Consider the following 13,578-nt stretch of genomic DNA (forward strand, 5'->3'; position numbering starts at 1 on the left):
AGGGTCGACATGGGATTAGGCCCTAATGGACTTGATGAATCAATTTTAGAGCCACCTGGTCTGGGTCCAGTTTTATATGGACCTGGGGCCCGTCTTACAAAGAGTTATGATTGATTCAATCAATCGCAACTATGGAAAGCCAGCAAAGTCAACATATGAAATGCATGTTTTTTTAAAAGCTAGAAATGAATGTATATCCATAAATTCATTGATTTCTTGACAATTTGGTGTGATCTCCTTTGTTTACAAAGGAATTTTCCTGTAGAAAAAATTATGACACTGATTGATTTCCCTTAGAGTTATGATTGATCAGATCAATTGTAGCTCTTTGTAAGATGGGGCCCTGTTCTAATAACAAATGCAGAATTTTTATATCAAATTTACAATCAGCCAATCAAATTGAATGATTTCAGTAGCTTGGTGCTGTTGTCGAAATTTTTTATGAAACTGGGCCCACGGTCTACTGATCCGATTCCGAGATTGGCCAACATCGCTATGTGCTATTTGGTCTACTTTCGGTTGGTCCAATTGCCAATCTGGGGCCCGTCTTACAAAGAGTTACGATTGCTCCAATGAATCGCAACTATGGAAAGCCAGCAAAGTCAACATCTAAAAGGCATGTTCATTAAAAAAATAGATACGAAGGTATATCCATAAATTCATTGATTTCTTGACCATTTGGTGCGTTCTCTTTTATTTACAAAGGACATTTAGCAAATTTCCTGTAGAAAACATTTTGACGCTGATGGATTTCCATAGAGTTACGAATGATTGGATCGATCGAAACTCTTTGTAAGACAGTGATCTTTAGCGATCTTGGCCCTGTCTAACACAGAGTTACGATTAATCCGATCGACCTCAAGTATATGGAACTCCATTGTCATACCTTTTTTCTTTCAGAAGTTTGTTTCAATGCCCTTTGAAAATAAATCGAAGCATACTCAACTGTCACGAAAACAGTGAATGTATATAGGCCTACATCATATCTCAAAAATATTTTGAACAAACTGTATTTTAGATGTAGATGTCGCTGGCTTTCCATAGTTGTGGTTGATTGGATCAATCGTAAGACAGGGCCCTGGCCATTCATTAGTACCCAGTGATTTGTAGCAATCTTATAGTGAATGACACAGAGCTACCAAGTCTCACGCATTATGCGTGAGACTCAAGCATTTTGGACTCTTTTTCATCCCCTCAAATCTCTGTCTCACGCAACTATCACAGTCTATCCCCATATACATTGTACACAATGTCTGTGATCTCACTCAAATTAGTCACAGAAAATCTCACACATAGCTGATCTTTGAACTTGGCATCTCTGATGACAGTCTTGTTATTGATGGCAATCTTTGTGAACAGTCACGGTCAGTGACTCATTCTCTGATATAAGATAGTATATAAGATGGACCAATTGGACTTCTTACCAGAGAACAAGAAAATGATGAAAATGGGGCAATGCACTGTATTACTTTACTAGAGTATGTTCTAAATTTTCATTATGATTTTGTATTGTCCGAATGTCCATGATATCGATGAAGGTTCGCATGATATGTATAATATTATTGTGGTGAACATTTATTATAAAAAGAAAATAATAAAATTATTTGAATTCCTATAATACAATGAATTTTTATTTTATAAGTTGCAGGTTAATTGTTGGAGTTGTTTGTGTGTGGAAAAGGAGAAGAGGAAGGAGGGGGGAGAATAATTAAGAAGAAAAAGAGGAAGGAGGGGGAGAAGAAAAAGAGGAAGAAAATGAGGGAGAAGAAAAAGGGTGATTCCATACGTGTCGTACGGGACATTTAGAGAACATTTGACAGTTTTTGACAAGAAAAAACAAAAAATATTCCAGTAACTATAGGTGGTCATCAACTACTACCAGAGTGTAAGAAAAACCAAGACTTAACATGACTTGAATTCACATCCTGTATAATACAGATTAAAAATAGTAATGTGTCGTACGGACGCAGAAAAAGTGGCTTTTTTAGAAACCTCAGGTTTGTACTCAAAAGTCTGTGAGTTGGGCAGATAAATTTCATAGAAACTGAACTCAAATTGACACTCAATTACCCAAGAACAAACACATTTATTAAAGAAAGCAAAATAAACATTCATGAATGAATAAAGCAAATTATAATTTTCGAGAACATTGTGGCGTACGGGACATTCAAAATGTGTCGTACGGGACATCTCTAAATTGAAGCCAAACTTTCTTACTTTATGTCACTTTGACTTCTTCAATCACATTATTTGGCTGATGATAATGATAATCCCATCAAACTAAGACATTCATTAGGTTAGAAACCGCTATTAGGTGAATATTTCTGTTAATATATCATAAACAAAATAATGTGTCGTACGGGACAATTGTGTGTCGTACAGGACACTTCTGTGTCGTACGGGACACTTGTGTGTCGTACGGGACACTTGTGTGTTATACAGGCACTTGCGTGTTGTACTGGGCAGCCTGAATAAATAAACATGAACTTTTTATCAATCAGAAGGAGCATTACCCCTAAATTCTTGCTTATTTATGAATAATCTTTTAATAAGCAGTCATTCAGGACAATACAATTAAGTAACCTCAATATATACAATTGGGAGCAATATGTTATAATTTTTTCATGATGGGAAATGTACAAGTGTTCACAGCATTTTTACGAGCTGAAAAACTTCAGGTTTTGTGTGAAGTTATATTTTAGGGAACTAATTGATGATTTCCAAACGCTATTTAAACAATAAATGAATGAAACTTTGTATAAATTATGGGGCTAAAATGATGATGTTATGATTTTTTTATATAAAATGTATATCTACATGATATATGTCACAACTGTCACTTTTTTTGCTTTTTTGTGGTAACAATTTTTTTCTAAAGAAATGCGGTTCTACTTTTTCAAACCCATCTGCATTTCATGAAACCATATGGTTTGTCTTATTTTCCAGATTTTTTTACATCTTGAAAAAAGTAAGGAGTTCCAATACTGTATATAAAAAATAGTGATCATCAAGGGAAGTCCAAATAGATGATCATGATGATTGATATGTATTTTTTTTACATCTTATAATAATTCCACATTAGCATGCAAGAGGGAGTCATCTTCCAGGCTAGGTTGAAATAATTATAAAAGTTTTCTTTTCATGCTCAATGAAAAGAAATTAACCTGCTCTGATCAGTGAAAATCACCAGTTTAGCTGAAGGGATTCACAAAAGAATAAGCCTACATGAAATCAATTAAAATGTTTAGAATCACCTATTTCATGTTCTGTGGAGATAAACAAAGTACTTTTTCAGTTCACTTTATGTTAAATCAATTAAATGAATTTAAATATGCCTACTATTTATGGTTTCTGAATCCAAATCCTGCAATTAAATGCATTATTATATTGTGTGTCGTACGGGACATGTCCCGTACGACACAGCGTGTGTCGTACGGGACATTTTTTAATAGGACAATAATTGAAAAATGAAGGGCAGTAATTAGATCCTTATGGGATAAATCGATCACCCATGGGTCAAACAAAGAGAAACTCATTTTATGAAATTGCATCATCAAAAATAAAATTGTAGGAAAAACTTTTGCATTGTCATGTGTCGTACGGGACATTGCCAAAAATAGGTTCGGAAAAATCAGGACTGCCCCTATTATGGATCATGAAAATGTTGTAGATATTATTTGGAACCATCAATGATATATTATTCTATTGACCTGCAATATTTTCAATCTTCTCTTGCTTTGCAAATAATTGTTTCAGGTGGAATTTGTACTTGACTATTCAATGAGCAAAATTATTGAAAATTTAAAATTCCATTGTTCTCCCCCCAAAAAACTATATCTGTCTTCACTTTTGGTTAAAACTCATAATTTTCATAAAATTTAGGTATCATAGTAAAATATTACACTACTTATGACTTATTGAAAGCATGTTGAAATTTATGATATTTTTGAAGTTCTAGTGTGGAATCGCCCAAAAGATGAAGAAGAAAAAAATAAAAAAGAGTAAGAGGAAGAAAAACAAGAATCGGGAGAAGAGGAGGGAGGAAGAAGAAAAAGGGGAAGAAGAAGGAAAGAAAGAGGAAGAAGAAGAGGAAGGAGAAGAGGAGGAAGAAGAGGAAGGAGCAAATAAAGAGGAAGAAAAACAAGAATGAGAAGATGAGGGAGGAAGAAGAAAGAGGGGAAGAAGAAGGAAAGACAGCTAGAGGAGGAAAGAGAAGAGGGAGAAGAGAATAAGGATTAAGTAGAATAGAAAGCGGAAGAGAAAGAAGAATCAAAAGAGGTGAAGGTCTCCGAAGTCAAGTGAGAAAGAGGAGAGCGAGAAGTTTCACTCTAGTGTATAGCCAAGGGAGTTAAAGTACGATAATATAGTTTAAGGATCAAGACAGGGGCGGGGGGGGGGGGCAGTGTCAGTAAAAAGAAAAGAAAAGAATCCATCTACGTTCTATAAAAACTTGATCTCAGTTAAAGTTAAATTGATTTTTCTTTTCTTTCCTCTTTTCCCAATTTAACTCAAAGGAGAATGGTCGAGAAAAGCCAAGTTAGATGAAAACTAGCTGCATGGGGGTTAATTGCGAAAAAAAATCATGTTCATCAGCATCAGTTACAAGTTGGCAAAATCCTTTGAAACTTAAATAATGAATTGATTTGTAAATTTCATCACCTCTAACGTAAATAGGAAAATTAGAACCCCCCCCCCCCCCAGGGCCTACCCTATCGCCATGCTCGGGCCAATACACGTCTACTATACTAGTACTCGACTCATCCTAAAGACAGGAAGTCGTTTGGCCCGCCGAATTTAAAGATTCCGCGGCGCGCGAGCTTGAGCTGGACATCGGACCGGGAAGTTTTCTGCAGTGAAAACTAAATAAAGGTTGAAGTAGTATCGAAATTGATGTTGCCTTGCGCTATTTTGTGAGTATGTAGTCAAGTTCATCTTTATGTTATTGATGTTGTATGTCTGAGAGTACTATTTATTCCTTTATGGATTGTCAGTGTCGTGTTCTTTTTGAATAAGTGACTGAACGGATACAGTACAAGTTGACTGTCCAGACAGTTAGATTCGGTCCCACACGCTGTAAATTGTGTATCGGACCCAGTCCAGACTCGATCTGATATTCTCATCATCAGAGCATCGGTGGTAGCATTTGTCTCATCCACCAGCGCTAACATCTAGCCACCTAACTAGCCAACAAATCAATTACCTAGCATTTTTCTACCTTTGTGCTCTCATTCTCAACACCAAAGTCTACCGAGGACACTAGGGCGTGAAACACTCATTCAAATATCAATTCAATAAACAAGGTTTATGATCAGTAGAGGCGCACGGCCAATATGGGAGACTCTCTCCAATAGGGGAGACAATCTCCCACATTGGAGACTTGCTTTGCAAAAGGACAAAAGAAACAACACCAACAAAAGCATGATTTTTTCCACCCAAAATTTTGTCTCACTGAGGTCAGAAGCCCATTTGTTCTTTGTGTGATTGACAACAAAACTTATCAAAACAAAAGTAGACGGTGAATTTTTAAAGTAGACGGTGAAAAGGGGTAATTTTTCATGAGGAATCTGCTTATCACATTTTTATTTGCCGCCAAGGTAATCCTTTTGCCGCAAATGTAAACAAAGAAAATTGGTCTCCAAAACTGGAGACTGTCTCTGAAATTGGATACCCAAATTCTTCACAAAAGTCTCTGATATAGGAGATAATCTCCCACATTGGAGACAGTCTCCAATATTGGCCGTGCGCCTCTACTGATGATATGAATCACCCATGGGTTCAAAGCATCTCGCGTGTGAAGGAATATCAGTCGTATGCATGCGACACACACGACACAGTTAAAGTTTGCTGGGCTTTTGCCCACATAAAATATGACTTAAAATTTTAGATATCACATTCTGCTATGACACTTACCGAATCACTTAGATCCTTCCGTGACTTTTCCTTGAAGTTTCTTTTAAAAAACATGTATATTTTCTTGATCTTTAGTGAAAATTTTACGGAGATGAAATCTGCTCAGCGCGGATATCAATTTTCGCCTAAAGAGGGCGCGCGATTTATATTCATATAAAAACACGACAAGGGAAAGACTAGGCACCAACACTACTTCTACACGCAAATCGACGCAAGGCATTACGCGAAGTCCGTGAAGTGTCCAATCTTTTCATTGTATAGACTTTGGGATACCGTATACGTATTATTGACGTTCGTTAACTGCTGGTTTCTTTCCAGGCACGTATATTATTTTCATTTTTTTTTATTAGTCATCTTTTTAAATTCATTGCAAATAAGTGTTATCATCACCAATAATAATCTTTATGTTTTTGAAGGTATTTCATTCATTGATGCCCATAATTAGTAAATCAATTATAAGGACTGCGCATTCAAAGAATTTAGATACAGTTATAAAATTACCGAGGAGCTGAATCAAGGTTGTGAAATTATTAGCGCCACCAACGGGCTTCCTTGTATTTCCGTGGAAGAGACAAGCGAAGTCACTTTCGAGGCCGAGGTAAGCGAAATTTACTTTTTTTTAATGATTATGATTTTAAAATAATTTCCTATTTGTTGTCCCCATTGCTACTTACCGGCAAGAGCCCCGGTGCGTAGCGAGAAGGAGTTTCGTCAAATATTACTTCAGCAAGGAAGCGATGTTTGCCGACTACTTCGAAATCCAGGGTCAAACACGGTCTATTGTACGAGGTTAGTACATACTAACCTCGTACAATGTGTGAGTGGATATGAATATGATTTAATATAAACCTTGTTCTCAGTTACATCCCCATGTGTGGCAAAATATTAATAGTGGCAATGTTTGGCTAAATTTTTCTTTTCATATGGGACAGATGCTTGATTTTCTTACACTGTCAGTTTTCATATTCATCATATAACTTGGCACTTATAAATTTAATTCTCTAAAATGATTTTTTTTTCTTAATTAAAAATAGAGATTGAAAATGAAAATTTTTTTGCCATATTACTGTCCACCAATAGAGGGCGTACACAAAATTATGCCCAAAATTTAAGTTTTTGAGCGCTCTGGTAAATACAAAAAAAAACTAAGTTACTTAAATGAAAAATAAATTGCAACTGTATGGCAATTAGTAATTTTGGTTACAAAAGTGCTATTTTAATGATTTTTCAAAGTGTGTGTTATGTACAGCAGTGGCATACCATAGTCCTACCTGTAGATTCCCCACAGGCAGGATGGTTGCAGTGAACAAATGAAACAGGCTCAATACGAACAACAACAACAAATCATCATCATCACGATATCTTCATTTTGCAAGCAGATATCATCAAAAATATGAGTTCAATGTAGTAGTAGAACTTTATAGACTAAATCCAGGCATAATTAACATGTTGTTGTCAATCTGATTAATTAGCGATGGCGATCAACGCGATGCCACTGTGTCACTGGCCGCGGAACACTCTTCTTGCGTCTGACAACACAGATATTCCCAACGGACTTGACCGAGGCCTCTCGATATTTCTTGAATTGGTTTTGTATAAAATTATGAATATTTTGTGAACAAATTTAAAGCCTGATTGAAAAGTGAAGATTTGACACCCCATCATACATGCCGCCGTGCACAGGAAAATTGAAGGCCCGGCGCATGTAACACTTGCATGGGATTGCGCAAATTTAAGATGGCTTTAATAAAATCAAGTCCTATGAAAGTTAGCGAACGATATGAAGTCAATTTCCCCTAATATTGTGAATTTCTCTGAAATATTTTTTTCTCGTTGACAAAATATGGAGCTTTCTTGCCTTTTCCGTTTTTTTTCGTCTAAAGAGGGCGTGCGATTTTTTATCTTTATATCAAAGACACTATGCAAAAGACTAGATCTAGGCACTAAAACTATTTTACACGTAAATCAATGCAAAGCATTACGCGAAGTCAGCAAAGTGTCCAATCTTTTTATTGTTAAAACTTTGGTGGAATATTTGTTGACAAACAAACGTAGGTTCGTACTGCTGGCTTCATTCAAGGCACATAGAATTTTCTATTTTTTGTTCAATTTGTGTTCGTTCTGAATGTTTCCCAAAAAGTGTTATCATCAGCATTATGTTGCTTGTCACACGCCAGTATAGCCCCCATGGAGTTCTTTTCCTCTAGCTTCAATGTTGTCTAGTATTCAATTTAAAGATTTTGACATAGGCCTATTCTCGAAAATATTTAGAAAAGGGAAATTTATCTTAATTTCATACCTTTGTTATTTCCAGGGTAATCTGTTGTCGGTATTTTCTTTATCAATCTGTTGCCTGTGTGCACGTAGGATCGAATCATGCAGCGATGGCCTCTTGCACTGAATGGCACTAGCATTCAACCTAGACTAGTTAGGATTGATAGGGAATCTCAAAAGTGTTTAGATTGCTAAATTAGATCTAGATCTATGTAGGCTAAGTCTCTGGCTTTGATTAATTCCCTGTTTGGTCTCATCTCAAATGGTCTAGTCCATAGTCGGATGGGACAAGGGCAGATTGAGAGACAAGGCTATCTTTCATCGCTAGGTTGAATACTAGTGCTGACGGATTGAATGCTAGTGTCAAAATCCATCGCCGTATCATTATATCGCCCGTGCACACAGTCGACTGGTTGAAGAAAAAAATGACGGAATAAGAATAACCAGCATTTTCTCTTGGAAATAAGACAGGTCTGAAATTCAGGTAAATACTATATTTCTATATATTTGAGGAAACTCATCAAACGGGTCGAATACTAGTGCCCTTACCGTAAATGTTGCCAATTTGAAGAACAAATGTTGATCGGGTTTTATTTTTTGAATAACCAGTCTTGTGTTGTACATTATATATGATCAGCGGTTAGAGCCACCATCATGGATTCTAAACGCAAACCAGGGGGCTCTGCTCGAGGGCCTGGTCCCCAGTCAAAGAAGGCCCGGGTCCAGGACTTTGAAGACCAGGACCCATCGGTATTCGAGGAAGAGCTGGCCTTGATGGAGCAGATCGAGTCTGAGATGGATTCTCAGGGGACCAATGGATCTGTTGGAGGAGCAGGACCATCAGTGAACAATGGTGAATACATTTTTTATATTAAATTGACTGGGGGAACATCAAATATGATGCCCGCGACAGAATCATATTGGCACGAGTCTTTAGACGAGGGCAATATGTTTCTTTTAAAGGCAATACATTTCATGTTTCCAATAATAATCTTGTGGGCGGGGAAAAATATTCATTTCGTCCAATAATTTTATCAAAAGATTGGATGGTTTTCATACATGTAGGCATGAACAATGGTGAATACGTTTCTGGCCCTGAGGGGTACATCTAATATGTTGCCCGCAACAGAATCATATTGGCCCGAGTCTTTAGTGGAGGCCAAAGTGGTTCTTTTAAGGGCAATACATTTGATGTTTCCCGAAAGAAGAGCCAGTCAATATTATTATTATTGCCTCCAGCTGTATAATTCAAGCTATTACTTAGAACAATTTATAGGATAGTTTTGCTTATCACTAATTCTGATAGTGGGTTATTCACAAACTTGATGAAGTAATACCAAGCTGGGGTAGTAATAATGATAGCAGGGCCCGCTTGGAGAACAATTTTCAGAACTGAAGTGGTTACCCTGGGTAAATATACCATTTAATTATTATCACTAAATATAATTACTGTTTGAAAATATGTCAACTCATAAAATGACCAATGCCTGGCATGCTTTCCTAACTATCCTATTCTTATTATCCTTTATGTTTGTTTCATCATGACTTTATTCAAGTTCAAAGACACTGATATAAATATATACATAGACCAGGTCCATCGTTTCCATTCCAAGCAAATGGCATTTCAGTCCCTTGATTACAAGACAAGTAATGCTTATACCAATATAGGAAATTATTTAGAGTAACATAAATGCAGGAAATAATTAGTTAAAGCTGTCGTTGATATTACATTGAGAAAATAAAAAACACGTAATCAAGTTCCTAAATTATAGTTGGATATGTAAATGGGATTAATTAATTATTGTATTATATAGGATATTATGAGAGATGTTACGTACCCAATTTCCACTACGGTATCGTCTTAATTATTATATACGGATGTGATCATGATATGTTTTTGTGTATTTAATACTGTTAATACTTTTTTGTGTAATTAATACTTTAAATAAATGTAGGTGCCAATTTGCAGAGACAACAGAGTACATGTAGGCATCCTAAATGGCCCCGACCTCCGCTGGCTCCGATCGACCCCGCAAAAGATTCAATCGTGTTCCAACAAATTGATCTCGAGCATTATATTGGTAAGTATGTAGCCTTGTGTGGGTAATTTTTGTCAAAACAACTACTCAATTAAGCAAATTTAAAGGGATATTCTGGACTGAAAATACTCATATCTTAATAAATAGAGTAAAATTTTACAGAGCAAATTGCTTAAAATTTCCTTCATTTCTCCTAAGGACGACAGAACACACTTGTCGAAATGTTGAGATTGGGTGGTCCTTTTCATGACCAACACTTGCCCAAGAAAGATACATGTTGTACCGTGAAACCTACTACACTATCATTAACACATGTTTTAAATAGTTTAGTCTGAAGTAATCCTTCAAATCGGGTGATAATCGGGTGGTAATCTGCCTTAAGAGTCTTCTTTAATGCCAAAGTTCATAGGGGCTGAAAGTATCTTTTGTCTACTTTTCTAGGCTCGCACATTCAGGGCATGCCCGGTGCGACGTCGGGGCCCACCCCGATCATCCGGATGTTCGGTGTCACCGACGCAGGCAACAGTGTCATGTGCCACGTCCACGGGTTCACGCCCTACTTCTACATCCCCGCCCCGCAGAATTTCACGCCCGAACACTGCTCAAAGTTCAGGGTTGGTCTGAACGACGCGGTCTTGGCCGATATGAGGTCTAACAAGGACAACCTGACGCAAGCTGTCTTAGCAGTTGATGTCATGCAAAAAGAAAGTGAGTACTAAGATTTCTTTTTCCTTGATGGATCAAAATTATTTAGGGACATTGATTTTCCATCTATCCTAATGATAGTATTTAAAGGTGTTAATGGTCAGACCCCAAGTTACATCTCAGATCTCTTGAAATTGAAATCCTGATCTCATGACCATCACCTTCGTAGCTCTCAAGATACACTCATACTACAAGTACCCCCACACAAGACTAAAGCAACACTAGGAGATAGGTCAATTTCTGATGTCAGCCCCCACGACTATGGAACAAACTTCCCCTCAACATTAGGAATTCAACAAATTTCCATAATTTCAAGTTGAAATTAAAAAACCTATCTATTCCAATAGTATAAATAGCACCTAGGATGCTCTTGCAGTGCAATAGAATATATAGAAATAGTTTTTGTGCTATATAAATGCATATTATTAATATTTTATTATTATAAAATAAGTTGTTTCCCCCTCTGAAAATCTGTATTTCCATTCAAACTTGATCTGAAATGGAAATTCCATTTTGTCATAGAAAATCTACACATCAAATATATGAACTTTGAATTTTGTAATGAAAAGTAAAAAACAAAACAAACTTTCCGTTTTGATTTACGAGGAAAATCGGTGTCCCTAATTGTTTGTTTTACAGTTACACGTAATATCAATCATCCACAAGATAAAAGGCAGCAAGTAATTTAGTCCTCATTTCCATGTAACATGTAATATGGTTCTCATTGTTTTTTTATATATACCGTAAGGGCACTAGTATTCAACCCGGCATAATTCAAAGATTTTGACATATTTCCAAAAAAATACCTTTGTTATTTCCAGGGTAATCTGTTGTCAGTATTTTCTTTATCAATCTGTCGACTGTATGCGCGTAGGATCGAATTATGCGCCGATGGCCTTTTGCACTGAATTGCACTAGTATTCAACCTAGTGAGGATAGATAGCAAATCTCAAAAGGGTTTATATTGCTAAATTAGATTTAGATCTATGTAAGTATCTGGCTTTGATTACTTCCCTGTTTGGTCTCATCTCAAATGGTCTAGTCCATAGTCGGATGGGACAAGGGCAGATTGAGAGACAGGACCATCTTTCATCGCTAGGTTGAATACTAGTGCAGACGGGTTGAATACTAGTGCAAAAAACCGTCGCCGTATAATTCGATCGCCCGCGCACACAGTTGACTGGTTGAAGAAAAAAATAACGGAAAAAGAATAACCAGCATTTGCTCTTAGAAATAAGACGGGTCTGAAATTCAGGTAAATTCTATGTTTCTATATATTTGAGGAAACTCTCCAAACGGGTTGAATACTAGTGCCCTTACGGTATATCTTACTGTATGTAATTTTTCTAATTAATGTTCAAATTAAGTCAAAAATGTATTCATCTCATTTGTGAAATAAAGATAGAATATGTTAATCTGACTGTATCATTTTTTTTTATTCAAACAAAAAAAACTTTGTATCCAATCTGTGAAATAAGGGTCGAATTCAAAACCTCTAAACTTGAAAGAGTTCCCCTTATACATGTAATAATGTAATTGCTGACAAGGTGTATAGAATTTGAAAAATAGTTTGTTAGTATATTAAGTACATTGTCTAAGCACTTAATTTTTTCATTTAAAACTGGTAGGCCTGGACCCCATGTTAAAAAGAGTTACGATTGATCCATTCAATTAACTCTAGAAATCCTTCAGTGTCATAATATTTTTCTGCAGGAAATTTGCAAAATGTCCTTTGTAAACAAAGGCGAACACACCAAATTGTCAAGAAAACAATGAATGTATGAATATACTTCATTTCTAGAATTTTTTTTTTGAACAAACATGAATTTTAGATGTGGTCGTTGCTGGCTTTCCATAGTTGAGGTTGATTGGATCTATCACTATTTGTAAGACGGGCCCTGGTTTAAGACAATGCTTCCATTTCCTATCCAAACTATTGGCAAATTGTATTTAAACTCAAATCATGTACAATAGGATTCATCATTGAGCTTGAAATATTTGATAATGACTTGTACAGATGTGGTGCCGTAATCATTGCGTTTTTCACACATTGATCATTAAAGGAAACATCAAACCAGTGTTCTTGGAATTTAAGAAAAAAAAAATCTATTAAGTTGAAAACATGTGATTTCCTTCCATTTTAGATGTGTACGGTTACCATGGAAACAAGATGATGCCTTTCTTGAAGATCACAGTTGCCTACCCGAAGCTGATAGCTCCCGCCAGGAGGATCCTGGAAGCGGGACTATCGATCCCGCCTTACCCGCACAGGGGTTACCAGACTTATGAGAGCAACATTGACTTTGAAATCAGGTAAGTGAGAAACATACTTTTCTTGCAGACAAAATTTTTCCTAAAGGCCAATTCTATAAAATATGTACGTCCGACCCCCTATATGTGTATCCTTCATGATATTTTCTGTCATTGATTTCTCGTTCTTTTGAAAGTCTGTAATTTTCTCAAAGGACCATGACTTGGTCAGTTTATGAAGTGAAGTAAAACTTGAGAAAAATGGAGGTCAGATGTACAAAAAGGTTGATTATTTTATGGAATTGCCCTAAGCCCAATACTACAGATAATGAAAATCTGTATATCATTGTTCGAAATAGAATTCTGAGAATAGAAATATTCTGAAAATTCATTTTGCCCA

At 36.3% G+C, this 13,578-nt stretch overlaps 1 protein-coding gene across 3 annotated transcripts in view; it reads left to right on the top strand.

Moving 5' to 3' along the window:
* The first annotated feature begins 4,791 nt into the window (after positions 1-4,791).
* LOC121421151 (DNA polymerase delta catalytic subunit-like) overlaps positions 4,792-13,578 on the top strand; it is a 37,684-nt gene continuing 28,897 nt past the window's right edge. The window contains exons 1-5 of one of the 3 annotated variants that reach the window (XM_041615810.1): positions 4,792-4,914; positions 8,822-9,037; positions 10,140-10,265; positions 10,665-10,931; positions 13,073-13,241. In XM_041615810.1, the coding sequence (XP_041471744.1) occupies positions 8,839-9,037; positions 10,140-10,265; positions 10,665-10,931; positions 13,073-13,241 (761 nt within the window). In that variant the 5' untranslated portion in view covers positions 4,792-4,914; positions 8,822-8,838. The remainder of the gene's footprint in view (positions 4,915-8,821; positions 9,038-10,139; positions 10,266-10,664; positions 10,932-13,072; positions 13,242-13,578) is intronic. The other 2 variants (XM_041615809.1, XM_041615811.1) reach the window with 2 other exon arrangements.

The sequence above is a fragment of the Lytechinus variegatus genome, chromosome 9 (genome assembly GCF_018143015.1).
Source record: "Lytechinus variegatus isolate NC3 chromosome 9, Lvar_3.0, whole genome shotgun sequence".
Lineage (NCBI taxonomy): Eukaryota > Metazoa > Echinodermata > Echinoidea > Temnopleuroida > Toxopneustidae > Lytechinus > Lytechinus variegatus.